We start from the raw sequence: 22,224 nt of genomic DNA on the forward strand, positions 1-22,224 counted from the left end.
GCTTAATGCAGCTGGTGGCCACGCCAGATACTGACTGTTACTTTTGATCTTGACCCTCCCTTCGTTCAGGGACACATTATTCAATTTCTGTTGGTCACATGTCTGTGGAACTGGCTCAGTTTGTGTCTGTTGTTGATACACATATTTAAACACGTTAAGTTTCCTGAAATTAAACAGAGGACATTTCCATTTTTGCCGAGGTTATATTATTTTACTGCTCTAGGTGATATAATTAGTTTTGATAACCTTGTTTACTATTATGTATTGAATTTGTTCACTCTTTATGCAACGCACCCTGCAGAGAACACACGGAAGAATTATCAACCAAATGACCTCAGTGAATTGTAAAGTTTGTTTGTGTCAATTCATCCCATAAATGATGGGTTGCCAATTGGCAATTTGACATGAAAACATTAATTCATTCACTGTATGAATAGTGATAAGTACTGATACAGTATATTATAATCACAATTAAAATGTTAAGACTGGGATACAAACCCATATGGGATTGCATTCCAAATCCACTAAATCTACTACTTTACAGTATTTTACTAGATAACGATGAATAGACAATCGCTAATATGTACCCTTCAAGGTACAGTAATGTAATAATCTCAATCAGACATAGTGGTTCAATCAAGTGAAAATAATTTATGTAAGCGTGGTTTGATTTGTGAAGCTGTGAGGAAACCCAGTTAACATAGTCAGCACCTTTACAGTAAACCACCAAGTGAAATCTTAACACCACTAGTTCAGTCCATCTTTCTCAACCAGATTACTGTAGTTTTACACCATTCAAAAACAATGAACCGAACACTTAAGCTGAATTTTATTGAGCCACTGGTCAAATAAGCTTTCACGTTGTCATTATAGTGTAAAAAGAAAAGAAAAAGACGATTATGTTCTCTAACACAATATATAAATTAACCTGTATTTGTCATGGAAAATAATTAAAAATTACACTTCAAAAATCACTATGGTAGTAAATGAATAAGCAGGAACTATCATGATGGATGGTGTGTGGTGGCTCGCAAGGAACAAATTCTAGCTATGCCTTGATCTTCCTTAATTAGCATAAAATTATATAACCTGTAGCCCAAGACCTTGACTGATCTTTTGGACATTCAACATTTATAAGCATCAGAGAAAGTCAGACAACATAATAACAAAAAAATACAAAATAATTTAGTTCCAATTTAAAACAATATTCTTCTATTCAGATGACCCCTTTATCTTGTATGAAAACAACTACAGTTATTCTCATATGGTCCTAGCCTGAATCCCAGATACGTTTGTGCCGTCTTGCCAACTCAACTCATGACAGCAATGGAGTTGGCGATACAACACAAACAGATCTGGGACTCAGGCTAGAGTTGTCCTGTCAGTAGTACCACAATTCTTGAGGAGTTTAAATTCTTCTGAACAACTTCTAAATAACATGCTTCAATGAAAAAAAAAAAAAAAGTTAATGAGTCCAAAATGGCCCCTTTATAAAGTGCACTACGTTTGACCAGAGCCCTATGGACCCTGGTCAAAAGTAGTGCACTAAATAGGGGATAGTTTGCTATTTAGGATGTATCCTAAAAATCAGTTACAGTTCATTGGATAACAGTAAAACCTGCCTTCAAATTCCCTCAAGAGAAACCAACAGTCTCTAAACCAGTCTTTCCAACAAAACAGAAATTCTGCAATTTCACAATTGTCTCTTTCTTGCCCAACGTGCCTTGGGATATAACTACATTGTGTTGCCCTTCCATCTAGGATGGGCCGACCAAAACTGGTCTTTTCCTTAGCTACCATGTTGTTGTCGTCGCCGTTGTTGTTGTCGATTACTGCGAGGAGTCTCCCATCAGGTGGACAATGAGTTCGTAGGTGGAGAGGACGATGGCTGTGTTGGGGATCTGTCTGATAAGCTGAGGAATGAGTCCTCTGTAAAACGCAGCGTAGCCCTCCTCCACTGCCACCAACCGTGCTGTCTGGAAGAAGTACTGATATTTGCTGCCCTCTTCTCGCAGCCTTGTCCGAATCACCTCTGACGAATGGAAGAGATGCAGAGAGAGAGAGAGAGAGAGAGAGAGAGAGAGAGAGAGAGAGAAGGGGAGAAATTAAGATGAATTAGAATTAAAAAGGTGATTTTGAATGCGGTTTACAGAGTATTTTGACTAAAGACGGAATCCCAGATACGAACTCAACATAATCCCAGATGTTGAGTTTTACTAAAGGTTTCTCACTCAAGTTAACATTGAGTCATGGGTGTATGCTGTGCTACTGTACAGTAGACAGTTGTAGATCGGGCCATCGTCAATTAAAAGCTGTTTTGCCTCTTATGTCAATGTGTGTTGTTGTAGTTTGAGGTGTGGTATGACAAGTTAATAGCATTTATTTGATTCCTACCCATGAATCCCCATGCTTACCGTGTGGGTAGGCTATGCAAGAAGCACAACCCTTAGCGAAAGCAGCCGCCATCATCAGGCCTAGGAAATCCGACGCCCCTTTTTCCGTTTCGCTGTTCGGCGACGTGAAGCGCGCTTCGTTCAGGCGTTTCTTCAACGTCTCGTAGATGAGGAAACAGATCATGGTCTCGGAGATGCCAGCGTAGGACGCCGTCAGACCCCGGTAGAAACCTCTCATGCCCTCGGTCTTGTAAACGTAACGGGCACACTGCAGAGCATTCGTCTTCTTCTCCCCTCGTACCCTGGAGGAAAAGACGGTCAGTATTGATCTAAAAAAAAAAAACTACATCAGCAGGTATCAAAAAAGTATGTTTTTGGCAGAAGATTTAGAGAAGAGGTTAAATTGGATCAGAAAAACATTTTCCTGCAGGAACGTCATTTTGTGGGTGGTAACCTACTATTTGAACTTGTTCTATAAGAATGGTTTCGCTATATTTTTTCGTGAAGGTGTGCCCTAATGCAGATGACCAAGAACAGAGGTGTCAGGTCAAGGCCACCATAGCCAGTAAACAACACAACCTCAAGCAGAACAAGTGTCATACCTCACACTCCAGTCATGTGACAAAAAATCAAGAGACATCCTGTATTGTAATGTCCACTGTTACTTAAAAAAATAAAATAATAAAGTTTATGAAATGTGCATTTAGCATGATACAATTTAAATATATATTCCTATTTTTCCATCTACCAAATAACCCCTCCCTCCCCACCAGTTAACTATAGTTTGAGTGACTACCTATATGAACAAGTCTGCAGGGTAAATAGGTCACCAGACATGCGTGTCACATAGTTCTATTGCTCCATGCGTTCCAAACGCCACCTCATTTCCTACATAGGGTCACTACTTTGGAACATGTTTCTGGTCAAAAAGTAGTGCCCCTATATAGGGCGCCATTTGGGATACAGATTCTGTGTAAATATAGCCTCTTCCTCCAACGCAGCCTAATGCGTCAGCAGCTAGGGTATTTATGGATCTGCCCGGTCACATTACACCACGCAAACTGCGTAACCCAAGGACAGGACAGCAGCCAAGATGGGGGCCCATCAAAGATCACATTCAAATGGTGGTGGTGACAGAACTGTAATTACACACTACCTACAGCAACCCTTTTAATGAATGTTCTGACTCCATTAGTACAAAACTAGTATCTAAAATATGTCTGCATTAAAAGCCTGTAAAAAGCTTTTAAAAAGAGACTTCATAAAAGTAAATTAAACAAGGAAGTAAGAACGGTTGAATAATATAAATGTGCATACTTCCTCTCCAGCTGCATCCTGGTCTTAACCATCCAGACGGGGTTCATGAGGGAGTTTGTAACAAAGGCTGAAACAGGAAGTAGAAACAGAGAGTTATGTCGTATCACTGGATGGAGCAAGAGAAAGGGACAGAGTTCATTTTATATCTCTGGATGAGAGTTCAGGGAAAGAACAGAAGGTCAGGAAGGACAAATCCTCCAGGATTCCTGACAGAGCAGAAATTCAATCATTATACAACACATAGTTATAGAGTTATATAATAAATAAATATATAGTTAAAGAATAAATAAATAAATATACATTTTAGTGGACAAAATGGCAAAAAAAATCACCACAGTTGGGCGCAACAAAAACTTTACTGCCGTTTACCCAGCAGGCTTAGAACCTAACATGGTTTACCCAGCAGGCGTAGAACCTACATGGTTTACCCAGCAGGCGTAGAACCTACATGGTTTACCCAGCAGGCTTAGAACCCACATGGTTTACCCAGCAGGCTTAGAACCCACATGGTTTACCCAGCAGGCTTAGAACCTACATGGTTTACCCAGCAGGCGTAGAACCTACATGGTTTACCCAGCAGGCGTAGAACCTACATGGTTTACCCAGCAGGCGTAGAACCTACATGGTTTACCCAGCAGGCGTAGAACCTACATGGTTTACCCAGCAGGCGTAGAACCTACATGGTTTACCCAGCAGGCGTAGAACCTACATGGTTTACCCAGCAGGCGTAGAACCTACATATTTATTTCGTTTATTTTTTTACAGGGACAGTGCACATTAAATCAACGTTTCAGTAAAAGTGCAGGTTTTAGCCAGTCGGCTAATTTTCAACAGCAGTCCCTGGGCAGGTTTTTAATTACAATACAGACAATCATTGAGCAGTAAGCACACGCAGAGCAACATGGGACAAGCAAGACGTAGCATACAGACAGAGCAACATGGAACAAGCAAGACGTAGCATACAGACAGAGCAACATGGGACAAGCAAGACGTAGCATACAGACAGAGCAACATGGAACAAGCAAGACGTAGCATACAGACAGAGCAACATGGAACAAGCAAGACGTAGCATACAGACAGAGCAACATGGAACAAGCAAGACATAGCATACAGACAGAGCAACATGGAACAAGCAAGGCGTAGCATACAGACAGAGCAACATGGAACAAGCAAGGCGTAGCATACAGACAGAGCAACATGGAACAAGCAAGACGTAGCATACAGACAGAGCAACATGGAACAAGCAAGACGTAGCATACAGACAGAGAAACATAGAACAAGCATGACGTAGCATACAGACAGAGCAACATAGAACAAAAAGCAGCAAGACAAAATTCATAAAAGCAACAAAGTGTTTCCACACCTCACAAGCTACAGACAACAGACAACATGGAAAGCGGCAACACACAGCTAGGGACCATGTTCACAAATCTGATTGACATTTAGCCAGGTCTTCATGCATTTTGTGAAAGTGTGATAGGTGGTGCAGTTATATGTGTCTGAAGGCAGTGTATTCCAGACATGGGAAGCTCTCACAGAGAAAGCAGATTTACTAAAGGTGCTTTTCCTTAAGGGAACTATACAGTCACCTCTCATGGCAGACCTAGTGGATCTATTGCCATAGGTTAGTTTCTTTTGTTTAACAAAAGTACTGATTGGAGGGGGAGGAGCCAGTCCATTTAGGATCTTGAATACAAGATATGCATCAGTGTATTGCACAAGATTTTCCCCAACTCAGGAGCTCATTGCTTTGGCTCTATTGCTTTGTGTTTCATATAGAATGAGGGTAGAGTGCTCCCACAGGCGCTGGGGTCACCGTGGTTTGCTTCAGACGGTCTCACCTGCACAGCCAGCCGAGGACATGTGCACCACTCCACTGTTGGGGACGAAGAAGCCATTGAACATCTCCTTAGACTTCTTGTAGGCAGCAAAATAAATAGCTCTACAAGAAAAAGACAGAAGACAAAAAAAAAAAAAGATAAGGGTGAGTGGACAAAATCAGATTCCCTCTTTAAAATGTTTAAACAAATGTATCTTTCTCAGTAAGTAGGTGTCCATCTTTCACTGTGTTTTATAAAACGGCAGCGTGCCTTTATGTAACAGCACATGGCCAGGTGCTGCCCGAAACCTGTGAAGCAGTAGCAGCAGCCTTTGACAGAGCCAGCAAAGCGTGCCACGTGTGTCCTGTCCAGAGCAGTCTGCTATGCTTCTGGAACAGTCCGTCCCATACAGTGTGTGTCACAGGCAGCAGCAGAATGGGTTGAATAAGCACCGAGGCAGGCCACGGGGGTAGTCGAGAGAGAGAGATGGGTCTGGACTAGTGCTATTCTCATTCTGAATGCCAGGCAGGGTTTGGAAGCTGGCTGATAGCATGGGTCAGCTGGCTGACGGCATGGGGGCGGGTCAGCTGGCTGACGGCATGGGGGCGGGTCAGCTGGCTGACGGCATGGGGGCGGGTCAGCTGGCTGACGGCATGGGGGCGGGTCAGCTGGCTGACGGCGTGGGTCAGCTGGCTGACGGCGTGGGTCAGCTGGCTGACGGCGTGGGTCAGCTGGCTGACGGCGTGGGTCAGCTGGCTGACGGCGTGGGTCAGCTGGCTGATAGCGTGGGGCCAGCTGACCCGCCACCATGCTAACTATTTCTGGGAGTGAAATCGTTTTGGCGGTACGTTGGTGAGTTTCCAGTGACACCCCCACCCCCCATTCCCACCCTGCTTACTGAGGATGGATACTACATTACTGTACAAACTCAAGGAGTGTAAACATGTCTTATCTATCTGAATGGCAGCGCCTGTAAGTTGGGCGATGGTATAATGTAGAGAGAGAGGGACAGACAAACCCCTTAGTGAGGACTGTATACGGTGCATTCGGCAAGTATTCAGACCCCTTCACCTTCACCACATTCTGTAGACTAGCGGCTGTAATCGTTGCCAAAGGAGCTTCAGCAAAGCACAGAGCAAAAGGTCTGAATACTTTTGTAAATGTCATTTTTCAGTTGTTTACTTTAAATACATTTGCAAACATTTCTAAAAACCTGTTTTTGCTGTGTCATTATGGGGTATTGTGTGTAGATTGATGATGGGGGAAAAAACGATTTAATACATTTTAGAATAAGGCCGTCTTCCCTCACCCCCTCACCCAGTCCTCCCTCGCCCCGCCGCTCCGTCCTCCCTCGCCCCGCCGCTCCGTCCTCCCTCGCCCCGCCCTCCCTCGCCCCCGCAGGTCCGTCCTCCCTCGACCCCGCCGGTCCGTCCTCCCTCGACCCCGCCGGTCCGTCCTCCCTCGACCCCGCCGGTCCGTCCTCCCTCGACCCCGCCGGTCCGTCCTCCCTCGCCGGTCCGTTCTCCCTCGCCGGTCCGTCCTCCCTCGCCCCGCCCCGCAGGTCAATCCTCCCTCGCACCGCCCCGCAGGTCTGTCCTCCCTCGCCCCGCAGGTCCGTCGTCCCTCGCCCCGCCGGTCCGTCCTCCCTCGCCCCCAGGTCAGTCGTCCCTCGCCCCCAGGTCAGTCGTCCCTCGCCCCGCCGGTCCCTCGCCCCACCCTCCCTCGCCGGTACTCCCTCCCTCGCCAGTCCTCCCTCCCTCCCTCACCCCTCCGTCCTCCCTCGCCCCCGCAGGTCCGTCCTCCCTCGCCCCCGCAGGTCCGTCCTCCCTCGCCGGTCCGTCCTCCCTCGCCCCGCAGGTCAATCCTCCCTCGCACCGCCCCGCAGGTCCGTCGTCCCTCGCCCCGCCGGTCTGTCCTCCCTCGCCTCGCAGGTCAGTCGCCCCGCCGGTCCCTCGCCGGTACTCCCTCCCTCGCCAGTCCTCCCTCCCTCACCCCGCCCCGCCGGTCCGTCCTACCTCACCCCGCCGGTCCGCCGGACCGTCCTCCCTCGCCCCGCCGGACCGTCCTCCCTCGCCCCGCCCCGCCGGACCGTCCTCCCTCGCCCCGCCCCGCCGGACCGTCCTCCCCCGCCCCGCCGGACCGTCCTCCCCCGCCCCGCCGGACCGTCCTCCCTCGCCCCGCCGGACCGTCCTCCCTCGCCCCGCCGGACCGTCCTCCCTCGCCCCGCCCCGCCGGACCGTCCTCCCTGGCCCCGCCCCGCCGTCCTCCCTCGCCCCGCCCCGCCGTCCTCCCTCGCCCCGCCCCGCCGTCCTCCCTCGCCCCGCCCCGCCGTCCTCCCTCGCCCCGCCCCGCCGTCCTCCCTCGCAACACAGCAGTAATAACATGTTGCAGTCTAAAAGCCGGTCCTTGGTAATGACATGATAAAAGGGTAAGTCTGTAGGCTGTTACGGGTGTGGACATACAAAAACACATCCACACCCAAACATTACTTACACCAAAACGAATCCACCCTTTCAAATGCAGTCCGTGTCTCATTTAGCAGGCTTACCTTGAAGGGGCCACCCCAACAAGATTGGGACCCAGTCCCCGGAAAAGCGACCTTGGTCCCTCTTTTTCTAGAATTGACCTAGAAAAAGGGAAGAAAAACCAACCAGTTAATTGAATATACACTTTTTAAAAAAAATGTTATGTTTGAATGACAAGAACATCTATTTAGGACGTGGATTCAGTAGTAGGGACAACTGTGGTAGGGTTCAGGATGCTGCATGGTCACTCCACAAGTCAATCTGACGTCTGCATTAGCAACACAGCATGTACTGCCATGGGTATATTGTTAAATTGAATCGTTAGTGATAATTCAGTGAATTAATCGTGATATGATTTCCCCCCCCCCCCTCCCCTCCCCTCCCCTCCATATCACAGGACTACGGTTTTGGCCAAGACAAGACCCTACTCTCAACCCAGTATACCCTTTGAAACTGGAGATGCACTGTGAACTCCGTCGCCTCTGTGGGATTGACTTTACACACACACACACACACACACACACACACACACACTTAGTCCCGTAGCAGACAAATAGGCCAGGTGAGTAGACACACAGGGACACAACAGGACTGATGCATTCGTCCTGCACTCTGCTGTAAAGGCAGATTTGTATTTATTTAAAAAGGACACGGTTAATCCCAATGGTTGTTTTCCCACACTGTAACGATGTCATTTTGTTCAAATGGATAAAACACCCTTCAGGCCAAGTAAATAAAGGATTTTAAAAGTTATCCTGTTTAGTCATAACATGTTATGGATTTACAAGAGTTTAAAGAGTTAACATGTTACCTTTAAAACTGACCAACAACGGCGTTTGGAAGTGAGCCAGTGAGCCACAACCTTCAAGCAACCTTCTACTGTCACAACAGACAACACTGGATAAACAAGGATTTTGGAGAGAAGAGTTTCATTCACAACAATTATTGGTGAAATTAACTAAAAATGGATGCTTGAAGGTTGTAGAGTCACTTAGAATTTCAATGGCTCACCTCCAAAATGCCATTGTTGGTCAGTTTCAAAAGGTAAACATTTTTAAAACTGCACTGGGTGAACAGGTTGACAATACTATTTGAGCCATTCCCCTCTGAACCATTCAGCTAAGTCCAGTCCAGACTGGTTCAGTCACATTCAGCAAAAGGCCTCCGGCACTAAACCCTTGAGGCGAGAAACATGAGAAACCACAGACCACATTTCGGGATGTCAGTCGGCACGGCTTCCTCCTCGTGTTCAATTTGGCAGAGGCACAGTCACGCCATCACTCTCACCCAGTCTGTGGTCGGAGGCAACCCTCCCTGGGCCTCGGGGGTGAGGGACATTTCCACAGGTGCCATCAGCACTTACATAAGTGTCCTCGCTGCACTGTGCGTCAGTGCGTGCGTTCCCCACAGCTGGCAAACAGCTCTTAGATTAGAACAAGATAGAGCTATCTTTATTCTCTAGTTTTTGTGTATAAAACAGGATAACAGTAATGGCCCTCGTCAGACAGGGTGGAGGCGGGCCCTCGTCAGACAGGGTGGAGGCGGGCCCTCGTCAGACAGGGTGGAGGCGGGCTCGTTTCCTCCTCTTTAGACGGAGTGGTAGAGTAAAGACACAGGCCTATTCACACAACTAGAGCAGCATCCCAAATGGCACCCTATGCCCTACAGTACACTACTTCTGACCTGGGACCATAGGACAAAACATTCTTAGCCTAGTTATTCCTTGTGGCCTGGCAGCCCCGTGGGTGGCCTGGCACAACCACAGATCCCGATTGCTACATTCTGCAGCAAGACAATGATCCAAAACACACAAATCAAGTCTACATGGAAATGGTTAAAAAGCAACACATTTTTACGTTTTGGAATGGCCCAGTCAAAGTCGAGACCTAATTCCAATTGAGATGTTGTGGCAGGACTTGAAAGGAACAGCTCATGATTGAAAACCCACAAATGTCTCTCGAGTTAAATCAGTTGTGTATGGAAGAGTGGGCCAAACTTCCTCCACAGTGATGTGAGAGACTGATCAACAACTACAGGAAGCGTTTAGTTGGAGTCATTGCAGCTAAAGATGTCACAACAAGTTGCTGTTTATATACAGATCCACATTCCTGTAAAGATTAGAGAGGATCTCATGTTAAATACTGTTGAAGTAATATGGCTACAAGTTCATCTGCCTCACCTAAAGCCCATTCTGGTGGGAATTTGCTATAGAACACCAAGTGCTAACAATCAGTATCTGGATAATGTTAAATACTGTTGAAGTAATATGGCTACAGGTTCATCTGCCTCACCTAAAGCCCATTCTGGTGGGAAGCTGCTATAGACAGTCAGTATCTGGATAATGTTAAATACTGTTGAAGTAATATGGCTACAGGTTCATCTGCCTCACTTAAAGCCCGTTCTGGTGGGAAACTGCTATAGACCACCAAGTGATAACAGTCAGTATCTGGATAATATGTATGAAATGCTTGAGAATGTATGTGATACCAATAGAGGAGGTATATTCTCTAGGGGGTTTAAATATGAACTAGCTTTCATCAGGCTGGCCACTCAAGACAAAGCTTCAAACTGTAACCAGTGCCTGCAACCTGGTTCAGGTTATCAGTCAACCTACCAGAGTAGCAACAAACAGCAGAGGAATGAAATCAACATGGATTGATCACATCTTTACTAATGCTAATTTACTAATTGCTTTTCTGATTTGTGACCCAACTACTTGATACTAGGTGTGCATAATGTTTTGTTGATCGTTAAAACTTACAAACGCTTGGATTGCTTTCGCTGTAAAGCATTTTTTCAAAATCTGACACAGGTGGATTAACAAAAGGCTAAGCTGTGTTTTCTTATATTGCACTTGTGATTTCATGAATAAACATTTTTTGTAATATTATTTAAATGTGGCGCTATGCAATTAAGCGGTTGTTGATGACAATTATCCCGTTTAACGGGATTGCAGCCATAAGAAGTTAAGATCAATGTGTTAACACATTATGAAATTGCTTATTCCAGTTACTAATAAGCATGCACCCATTAAGAAAATTACTGAACACTTAAATCCGAGTGGATTGACGAGGAAAAAGGATTGACAGATATTTAAATATTCCTTAAAGTAGTTGGCAAGATTAGCAAACGTAGGCATGACATGCAAGCAACAAATGCTGACACTACACATCCAAGTATATATCTCACTAAATTATTAAAAACAAGAATTGTAATTTCAAATTCTGTAAAGTGAGTGTGGAAGAGGTGAAAAAAGTATTGTCTATCAACAATGACAAGCCACCGGGGTCTGACAACTTGGATGGAAAATGACTGAGGATGATATTGGGGATGATATTGCCACTCCCGTTAGCCTGCTTTTCAATCCTAGCCTACTAGAAAGTGTCGTGGGGGGAAGCAAAAGTCACTACCTAAGAATAGTAAAGCCCCTTTACTGGCTCAAACAGACCAAAATGTTTTGGGTGTTTGACCAGATACAACATTATTTTACAGTAAACAAATTGACAAACTTTCAGCATGCTTATAAGGGAAGGACATTAAACAAACACAGCACTTACACAAATAACTGATGATTGGCTGAAAGAAGTTGCTGATAAAAAGATTGTGGGAGGCTGTTTTGTTAGACTTCAGTCTTTTTTTTTACATTATTGTGACATTATCGATCAGATTTGTTAGACTTCAGTGCAGCTTTTGACATTATTGATTGTAATCTGCTGCTGGTAAAACTGCTGTGTTATGGCTTTACACCCCCTGCTATACTGTGGATAAAGCATTGCCTGTCTAACAGAACACAGAGGGTGTTCTTTAATGGAAGCCTCAAACATAATCCAGGTAGAATCAGGAATTCCCCAGGGCAGCTGTCTAGGCCCCTTCCTTTTTTCAATCTTTAACGACATGCCACTGGCATGACTCATACACATCAGCCACTACAGCAACTGAAATGACTGCAATACTTAAAGAGATGCAGATAGTTTCAGAACGGGTGGCAAGGAATAAGTTAGTCCTAAATATTAAAAACTAAAAGCATAGTATTAGGGACAAATAATTTACTAAACACTAAACCTCAACCTAAGGCAGGTCCTACAGGCCCTAGTTATCACACCTGGGTTAATGTTCAGTCGTGTGGTCAGGTGCCACAAAGAGGGACTTTGGAAAATTGCAATTGGCTCAGAACAGGGCAGCACGTCTAGGCCTTGGATGTACACAGAGAGCTAAAAATGTATCATATGCATGTCAATCTCTCCTGGCTCAAAGTAGAGGAGAGATTGACTTCATCACTACTTATATGTGTAAAAGGTATTGAAATGTTGAAAGTACCGTGCTGTCTGTTTACACGACTAGCACACAGCTCAGACACCTGTACATACCACACAAGACATGCCACCAGAGGTCTCTTCGCAGTCCCCAAGTCCAGAACAGACTATGGGAGGCGCACAGAAACTACATAAAGACATGACTACATGGAACTCTATTCCACATCAGGTAACTGATGCAAGCAGTAGAATCAGATTTTAAAGTGGGGAGTGTGAAGCAACACAAACATAGGAACAAACACACACACACACACACATGGATTTTGTGTTGTAGGTAGTTGAGCAGGGGTCCAAGGGGACACAGTGTGTTGTGAATTCTGTAACGCTTGTATTGTAATGTTTTTTTATATTTAAAATTGTAGAACTGCTTTAATTCTGCCGGACCCCAGGAAGAGTAGCTGCTGCCTTGGCATGAACTAATGGGGATCCATAATAAACCCCAGGAAGAGTAGCTGCTGCCTTGGCAGGAACTAATGGGGATCCATAATAAACCCCAGGAAGAGTAGCTGCTGCCTTGGCAGGAACTAATGGGGATCCATAATAAACCCCCGGAAGAGTAGCTGCTGCCTTGGCAGGAACTAATGGGGATCCATAATAAACCCCCGGAAGAGTAGCTGCTGCCTTGGCAGGAACTAATGGGGATCCATAATAAACCCCCAGGAAGAGTAGCTGCTGCCTTGGCAGGAACTAATGGGGATCCATAATAAACCCCCAGGAAGAGTAGCTGCTGCCTTGGCAGGAACTAATGGGGATCAATAATAAACCCCCGGAAGAGTAGCTGCTGCCTTGGCAGGAACTAATGGGGATCCATAATAAACCCCAGGAAGAGTAGCTGCTGCCTTGGCAGGAACTAATGGGGATCCATAATAAACCCCAGGAAGAGTAGCTGCTGCCTTGGCAGGAACTAATGGGGATCCATAAAAAAATACAAACTGAGGAGTTGGGTGTTGAATAACTTTATTTTATTTAATTAAGTATATTAGTTTTTTTATTTGGAAAAACTCAGGTTCCCTTTATCTAATATTAGCGGTTGGCTGAAGATCTGATAACATTCCGTATCAAAATTTATAGAAAATCAGAAAGGGGACAAATACTTTTTCACAGCACTGTACACAACATGGTGAAACCATTACCACGAGACCTGTAGTAGCAGCCCCACACTTATAAGAGCCCCTTACCGTAAGACCCATAGTAGACTAGCCCCAAGATAATAAGGAGGGACAACCCCTTACCGTAAGACCCATAGTAGACTAGCCCCAATATAATAAGGAGGGACAACCCCTTACCGTAAGACCCATAGTAGACTAGCCCCAAGCTAATGAGGAGGGACAACCCCTTACCGTAAGACCCATAGTAGACTAGCCACACGCTAGGAATAAGAAAAGGGACAAACCCTTACCGTAAGACCTGCAGCAGGCCAGGTGGCGTAACGGTGCCCGAGCCTGGTCTGATGACCCCAGTACCATTGAGCGTGCCCAGTTGGACCTGGAACACGGGCCGGAGCGCGAGGCCTGACGACTGCAGCCTGGTCTTCAGCACCTCCAAAGGACAAGTCACGATGGCTCCCACCGTGCCGCTACATCTGCAGAGAGAAAGATGGGAAAATACAGTAACATTTATAATATATACACTAATCTCAGGTCATTTAAAAAGTCAGGTTTACAACATCTACACAGAGATTAGCAAAACATTAATAATAACACGGCAAATGGCAATGGAGATTGGTAATCCTTTCCATCATCATTGGAGGTCAAAGAGATTTCAGGAAGTGGAGAGCCTTAGTTGTTGCCCTTACGTACCTGAACCAGCCTTTTGTCAGGGCATGGTAGACTATAAAAATACAAAAACACCTATTTACATTTGTCCAATTTGTAGTGTGCTATGATTATACCGGGTGAAGTAGACCCGCTGTCTGTTGCAGTGTTATCAGTGAGAATTTATTTTATTTCTCCCCCTCTCAGGGAATGTAATTTACCATCAATTTACATAACAGTAGCAGCCGCGCAGTACTTTTATGGCATAACTAAAAGAGACAGTGTAATGAACAGGCTCTCACATTGACTCTATACACATCTGGCACAAAAGGTCATTGAACCAAGAAGCTCTAATTTGACTAAAAGCTAGAGAGAGAAGAGGTAGGCTTAGGCTGTAAGACATAGCCGTTTAAAAATGTCCAAATCACGCACTTCATTTGACCTAAATGATGACCTAAAAAAAAAAAAGAAGTGAGGAATAGTCTTGCGTCACAGAAGATATTAACCTCTCTATACAACCCCTGTCCATCTAAGACAAGGTGTGAGAATTAGATTCATTTTGCCCCTAGGGGGCAAGCATTCCGTCTTCAACGAGGTCCAGAGGTTATTTTCTTGCCGTTTTGGTGATTATTAGCGAGCTAGACACTGTTCAGATTTGGTTTTAGTGATTTAAAAAATATATATATAATAAAAACATACAGTGCCTTCAGAAAGTATTCATATCCCTTGACTTTTTCCACATGTTGTTGTTGTGTTAAATAAATTGAATATCAAATTTTTTTTCAACAAAAAATCCCTTGGCCATCTACACACAATACCCCATAATGACAAAGTGAAAACATGTTTATGGATATTTCTTCAAATGTATTTAAAATCTAATTTACATAAGTATTGACAACCCTGAGTAAAACACATGCTAGAATCACCTTTGGCAACAATTACAGCTTGCGAGTCTTTTTGGGTAAGTCTAAGAGCTTTGCACACCTGGATTTTTAAAAAGTCTTCAAGCTCTGCCAACTTGGCTGTTGATCATTGCAAGACAGCCATTTTCAAGTCTTATCACAGAATTTCAAGAGGATCCATCCTCAGCTCTACCATCACAGCCATTAAACTATGTAACTGTTTTAAAGTCCACCATTGGTCCTCTGGTGAAATCCCTGAGCGGTTTCCTTCTTCTCCGGCAACTGAGTTAGGAAGGATGCCTGTATCTTTGTAGTGACTGGGTGTATTGATACACCAAGTGTAATTAATGTCTTCACCATGCTCTAAAGGGATATTCAATGTATTTTGTACATTTTTACCCATCGGTGTCCTTCTTTGCAAGGCTTTGGAAAACCTCCCTGGTCTTTTTGGTTGAATCCGTTTGAAATTCACTGCTAGACTGAGGGACCTTAAATATAATTTAATGTGTGGGGAACAGAGATGAGGAAGTCATTCAAAAATCATGTTAAGTAGCACACAGTGGGTGTACGTCATTTTTTGTGGTTCTTGAGGACATTTTTACCACCTTATTTTTTATTTTTTATTGATTTGTAAACATTATTCCACTGACATGAGGTATTGTGTGGATACATTAAAGACTGATTCTAAAAAAAATATATATATATTTTTTAATCCTCCATCAATCTACACAAAACACCCCATAATGACAAAGCAAAAACCGGTTTAGACATTTTTTACAAATATATTAACATTAAAACAGAAAACCTTAATTACATAAGTATTCAGACCCTTTGCTATGAGACTCAAAATTGAGCTCAGGTGCATTGTGTTTCCATTGATCATCCTTGAGATGTTTCTACAACTTGATTGAAGTCCACCTGTGTTAAATTCAATTTATTGGACATGATTTGGAAAGGCACACACCTGTCTATATATGGTCTCACAGTTGACAGTGCATGTCAGAGCAAAAACCAAGCCATGATGTCGAAGGAATTGTCCGTACAGCTCTGAGAAAAGATTGTTGAGACACAGATCTGGGGAAGGGTCTCAAAAAAATGTCTGCAGCAGTGAAGGTCCCCAAGAACACAGTGGCCCCCATCATTCTTAAATGGAAGAATTTTGGAACCACCAAGACTCTTCCTAGAGCTGGCCGCCCGGCCAAACTGAGCAATCGGCGGAGAAGGGCCTGCTCTTGGACGTGACCAAGAACCCGATGGTCACTCTGACAGAGCTCCTCTGTGGAGATGGAAGAACCTTCCAGTAGGACAACCATCTCTGCAGCACTCCACCAATCAGGCCTTTATGGTAGTGGCCAGACGGAAGCCACTCCTCAGCTTGCCAAAAGGACTGACAATGAGAAACAAGATTCTCTGGTCTGATGAAAAGAAGATTGAACTATTTGGCCTGAATGCCAAGCGACACGTCTGGAGGAAACCTGGCACCATCCCTACGGTGAAGCATGGTGGTGGCAGCATCATCATAATGTGGGGATGTTTTTCAGAGGCAGAGACTGGAAGACTAGTCAGGATCAAAGGAAAGTTGAATGGAGCAAAGCACAGAGAGATCCTTGATGAAAACCTGCTCCAGAGCGCTCAGGACCTGAGACTGGGGCGAAGGTTCACCTTCCAACAGGACAACGACCCGAAGCACACAGCCAAGACAACACAGGTGTGGTTTTGGGACAAATTTCTAAACGTCCCAGAGCCAGGGCTTGAACCCGATCGAAACATCTCTGGAAAGACTTAAAAACAGCTGTGCAGCGACGTTCCCGATCCAACCTGACAGAGCTTGAGAGGATCTGCAGAGAAGAATGAGAGGATCTCCCCCAAATACAGGTGTGCCAAGCTTGTAGCGTCATACCCAAGAAGACTCGAGGATGTAGTCGCTGCCGAAGGTACTTCAATGTACTAAGTAAAATGGTCTGAATACTTACGTAAATGTGATATTTCCATTGGAAATTTTTCAAAAAAAACTGTTTTTGCTTTGTTATTATGGGGTATTGTGTGTAGATTAGTAAAAATAAAAAATAAAACATTATGAGCCTGTAACGTTACAAAATGTGGAAACTGAAGGGGTCTGAATACCTTCCGAATACAATGTGTATCTACACACACACACATTTTCACACACTGAACAAAAATATAAAACGCAACATGTAAATTGTTGGTCCCATGTTTCATGAGATGAAATAAATAAAAACCTAGAAATGTTCCATACTCATAAGAACCTCTTAAATTTGTTTACATCCTTGTTAGTGAGCATTTCTCCTTTCCCAAGATAATCCATCCACCTGACAGGTATGGCATATCAAGCTGATTAAACAGCATGATCATTACACAGGTGCAGCTTATGCTGGGGACAAAAGGGTTACTCTAAAATGTGCCGTTTTGTCACACAACAATGCCACGTCTCAAGATGAGGGAGCGGACAATTGGCATGCTGACTGCAGGAATGTCCACCAGAGTTGTTGCCAGATAATTTTATGTTAATTTCTCTACCATAAGCTGCCTCCTACGTCGTTTTAGAGAACTTGGCAGTAAGTCCAACCAGCCTTACAACCGCAGACCACGTGTAACAACGCCACACAGACAAGACTACGGGAGGCGCAAGACATGCTGAGGAGTGTTTCTGTCTGTAATACAGCCCTTTTGTGGGGAAAAACCAATTCTGATTGGCTGGGCCTGGCTGCCAAGTGGGTGGGCCAATGCCCTCCCAAGACCACTCATGGCTGCACCCCTGCCCAGTCGTGTTGAAATCCATAGATTAGGGCTTAAATCATTTTTCCAATTGACTGATTTCCTTATATGAACTATAACTCAAAAATATTTTTTTATTTGTGCATGTTGCGGCAGCGTAGCCTAGTGGTTAGAGCGTTGGACTAGTAACTGGAAGGTTGCAAATTCAAACCCCGAGCTGACAAGGTACAAATCTGTCGTTCTGCCCCTGAACAGGCAGTTAACCCACTGTTCCTAGGCCGTCATTGAAAATAAGAATTTGTTCTTAACTGACTTGCCTGGCTAAATAAAAGGTTAAATAAATAAATAAACAATTTTAAAAATATTTTTGTTCAGTTTAATATTATATATTTTTTTACTCAAACCACCCGCAGGCCGGATATGTTTGACACAAATTTAGGTCGGCTGTTTTGGTCAGGGAACTCGTCAACCATGGTTTGCCAGCGCTGTGATAAAATAGTGTAAAATAATGAATTTGAGGAATTAATCTGCACTGTATATGTTATACCAAAGCTAGCCTGCCAGTTTTAAGAACGATACCGTTAATGATTCAAATTTTCAAATGAACCGCCAATATGCCAACATTCCATTCAAACAATTCCGTTAAATCCTCACCCATAAACTAACATCGGCTGAAGACACCTTACACCGTGCCTTTATCTTAAAACCGGCGTAAGGTCAAAAAACCTAAGTAAACATACCCCGATTAAAAACCTGGTTTTATGAGTAATCTTTCAAATGATTAGGACATGCAAAACGTTTTTATTTTTTTATTGTATTTTTTTTAAATGTGCGTTTAATTTGTACTGCGCACGTGTTAGCACCAGCCTCCTTTAGCGTGACTGAAGTGAGTTCGGAACAACTGAACTAGAAGTCGTTTTCACAAACTTTATATGTCCAAACTCAAAACAAAAAATAAATAAACGCTTCCCAAAAATAACATGCAAGGCTGTGGAAGAACATTTATTTAGATGGTCTTCCACATCTATCAAAGTGACATAAGGTAGCCTGATTTCAGATATGTCCATGTAAAAACAGGAGTATTAGGGGGAATCGTTCCTCTTACAAAGCATGTCAAAGTTTAAATCAAACTTACATTAATCTGACTTTCCAAAATAAATCGCATTACTGTGTGCATGTAACTGTACTCAGAGACATTTATAGTATGTTACCTATTTTTTAAGAGGCTATTTAGACGGATCAAACTGGTATAAATTATGTATAATTATATGATAATATTTTAGATTGACAATTATATTAGACAATTTCTGATATATCACATCTGATTGGTGGAGTGCTACAGACATGGTTGTCCTTCTGGAAGGTTCTCTCGTATCTCCACAGAGGAACTCTGGAGCTCAAGTCAGAGTGACTAGATGTCTAAAGGGCACATTGTGCCAAATGCAGTTGCTTCCAATAACAAACAAATAGCTATCCATTCACTCGGCTTATCATAAGCATCTCCTAGCCGTCTGGGACGCAATGAGAAAAACATACTGTGGACGAGACAGAGTTGCATAACCCTACGTGTGACAGTGATATGCATACTAAACACGGTATGGCAAAAGGCCATATCATGGTGTCCTCCAGACAACCAAAGTTAACATTTTTGAATCAGTTCAAATGTGAAACCAGAAGCCACCATTAAAAACATTTACTAGCTCAGAAGAGACCATGGCATGTAACAGCCTCTGTAAATACAGTTCTTGATGTTATGTCTGCAGTCAGTGTGCAGCTTGGAAAGGCAGGCTAGACTCTTGGATCTCAATCCCAAAATAAATGGGATTCAGTGTGAGCTTGTCACTTATGATATTTGCTCTATTCTACTATAGCGACTAATATTATTTTTTTCAACGGTCATTTTTTATTTCACCAGGTAGGCTAGTTGAGAACAAGTTCTCATTTGCAACTGCAACCTGGCCAAGATAAAGCATAGCAGTTTGACACATACAACAACAGAGTTACACATGGAATGAACAAAACATACAGTCAATAATACAGTAGAAATAGAAAACAAAGTCTATATACAGTGAGTGCAAATTAGGTCAAATAAGGGAGTTAAGGCAATAAATAGGCCATGGTGGCGAAGTAATTACAATATGGCAATTAAACACTGGAATGGTAGATGTGCAAAAGATGGATGTGCAAATAGAGATACTGGGGTGCAAAAAGAGCTAAATAAATAAATACAGTATGGGGATGAGGTAGATAGATGGGCTGTATACAGATGGGCTATTATTATTATGTTCTGATTTTATAAATAAAGTAAGCGTTATTACCATTATCCTCACCACTATGGCACGTCTTAACATTGGCTGTTCTATGAAATATAGGGCCTATATAGACATAACTATATGACTTGCATTTCTATTTCTCTATGGGTCCAATACAGGATCATATATCCCCAACTAAATGGATTATCAGTTCTAGGTTTTGAATAGTGCTTTACCAATGGCTGTCAATGGGTGACCTTGAGTGTCAAATAGTCCTGCTAGCTTCCAAAAGAAAAAATCTTTATAAACTTCCAAGTTTAAGCCGGATAATATTTTTCTCATGAATTGCTAGCTACATATTAGCTCAAATACATTTTAGGTTACTTTTGATCTTTTTTTTTTTATACATCTTAGAATATAATAAATATATCGCTAGCTATAAATATAGTAGATTCCTCTATGCTAAGCTGCAGTAGCTAAAACGAGATAGCTTGCTAGCTGCAGCACTTTACATGGATGACTAATTGACTGGGGAACGATTATGTAACTCGAGGACATATTCTAAGGTCAGAATAGACTGCGACACTTGCCAGTTAACTAATGCCACATCAAATATAAAACAGTAATACTCTTGAATGTTGTATTCGAGTTCATAGCTCAAGTGCTACGGACCTTCGTAGAAATAGAGGTCATTGTAAATGGCTAGGATTTTCACTATATATATATATTTTTTTTTAAAGTTAGCTAACTGTTTATTAACGCCAGTCGGGATAGACGATTCATAAAAATTTATATCCGGTTTGATTAGCCTAGCTAGCATGCTAGCAGTGAGAAGGACAATAGTTGGGCCACCTGACATTGAATAACTAGACGAATGATACAATAAACACTTGTTAGCCAGTTAAAAAATACTTTTCTGAAATCTTTGGCAAAATTGTTAAAATCACACTGTTCACCATTAGAGTTAGGTCGCAACCTCATGCTGTAGCGAGGCCTTCTCACTCCTTGAGTGGAGGGGGGAGAGTAACGTTAGCTTGTTAAACACATTTCGGTTTAGTGAGAATATGACTCGTTTGGTCAAGATGTGGCACAAATATCTTAAAACGACAACGCAAGGTGCCGAGTAACCCATCAATCTAACATAATAGCTAACATAAATTTACCAGGACAAAAGCAGAAGCCGCTAGACTATTACAAAATATAGATATTCAGCTATGCTAATGCTAGCTAGATAAAAATTAAACAATTAAATGTCGTAAAAGGAACACTTACCCGCCTGCGAAGAGATGTAATAGCGTATTATTATTATGTGCCATGTTTAAAAAAATCTAACCATAATCTTCTTTGTCTTCTCGTAAATGTAATCTCTACAAGTCAGAGGCGAAAATGTGGTTTATCTTGCTTGTCAGCTGCTGTCACTAGCCAGTCGTCCAGCCGGCGGTCTCTGAAGCGTTTCCAAACTCTGATTACTAATTCTGCCAGCAGCACAAACGATCATGTCAGTTTTTTCGTATGGTAACGAAGAAACCTTCAAAATAATAGCCTGCATTTGAAAACATTGCAATCTGGATACCTCATAAAAAAATAATCAATGGCCACTTTTATTGTGCCAATATAAAACATTTAATAAGTCATTTCTGAAAACAAATATAAAATATGTTTTTGAAAACATTTTTTAAAGACAAATAATGAAAAAAAATTGACATTGGTATGTTGAGAATATTGGGCTGTAGAGGGAAAACTTTTCTACCTATCTGAGTTAAAGTGGGTTGGAAAATACCCAGTAGTCTCTACTAACCGAATGTGGTTAGTTTGGGAGGGGGACTGGAGTCAATAAGTATACCATATACCGTGTATTGCATTGCAGTGAATAGAGTGGGTGGAGTTAAAGCCAATTTATGCTTGATCTGAAAAGGTGGTTGGAGGCTTCGTATGGAAGGTGTGACACGATTGTGGAGCCTCCAGAGGCATGCAACAGCCAAATCAAGCTCCGTACTGCATCGCCGTGTGCCTCTCAAATGGTTTAACAATGCGGAGGGCTTAGACAGCTTGGAGGGCTTTGTATAGCTCTGCATTGACATGATTGGTTGACGGTAGGTGGTGGCAGTACATCCTGTATAAACACAAACTTACTTCCATGACAACTTCCTTCACAATTGCTCTGCACCGCTAAGCACAAGACCATGCAGAGCCTTTAAGGACTCACCAGCAC

The 22,224-nt window shown here is 43.2% G+C and overlaps 1 protein-coding gene across 1 annotated transcript; it reads right to left on the reverse strand.

The window, feature by feature from the left end:
• Positions 1 to 631: 631 nt before the first annotated feature.
• Positions 632 to 21,829, reverse strand: LOC109908384 (solute carrier family 25 member 33). The gene is made up of 7 exons (XM_031794791.1): positions 21,285 to 21,829; positions 13,768 to 13,950; positions 8,079 to 8,156; positions 5,552 to 5,652; positions 3,711 to 3,777; positions 2,415 to 2,695; positions 632 to 2,032 (listed from the first exon to the last, which is right to left on the reverse strand). Exons 1-7 carry the CDS (start codon positions 21,326 to 21,328, stop codon positions 1,830 to 1,832), a joined length of 957 nt encoding a protein of 318 aa, XP_031650651.1. The 5' UTR covers positions 21,329 to 21,829; the 3' UTR covers positions 632 to 1,829.
• Between the last annotated feature and the right edge of the window lie 395 nt (positions 21,830 to 22,224).

The sequence above is a fragment of the Oncorhynchus kisutch genome, linkage group LG17 (genome assembly GCF_002021735.2).
Source record: "Oncorhynchus kisutch isolate 150728-3 linkage group LG17, Okis_V2, whole genome shotgun sequence".
Lineage (NCBI taxonomy): Eukaryota > Metazoa > Chordata > Actinopteri > Salmoniformes > Salmonidae > Oncorhynchus > Oncorhynchus kisutch.

Excerpts from the sequence above, each read along its gene's own strand:
- LOC109908384 (XM_031794791.1), bottom strand. The coding sequence starts at position 21,328 with ATGGCACATAATAATAATACGCTATTACATCTCTTCGCAGGCGG. Across the intron at positions 13,951-21,284 it reads TTACATCTCTTCGCAGGCGG|ATGTAGCGGCACGGTGGGAG; the intron begins GTAAGTGTTCCT and ends TTCTCTCTGCAG. Across the intron at positions 5,653-8,078 it reads GTTGGGGTGGCCCCTTCAAG|AGCTATTTATTTTGCTGCCT; the intron begins GTAAGCCTGCTA and ends TTTTTCTTGTAG.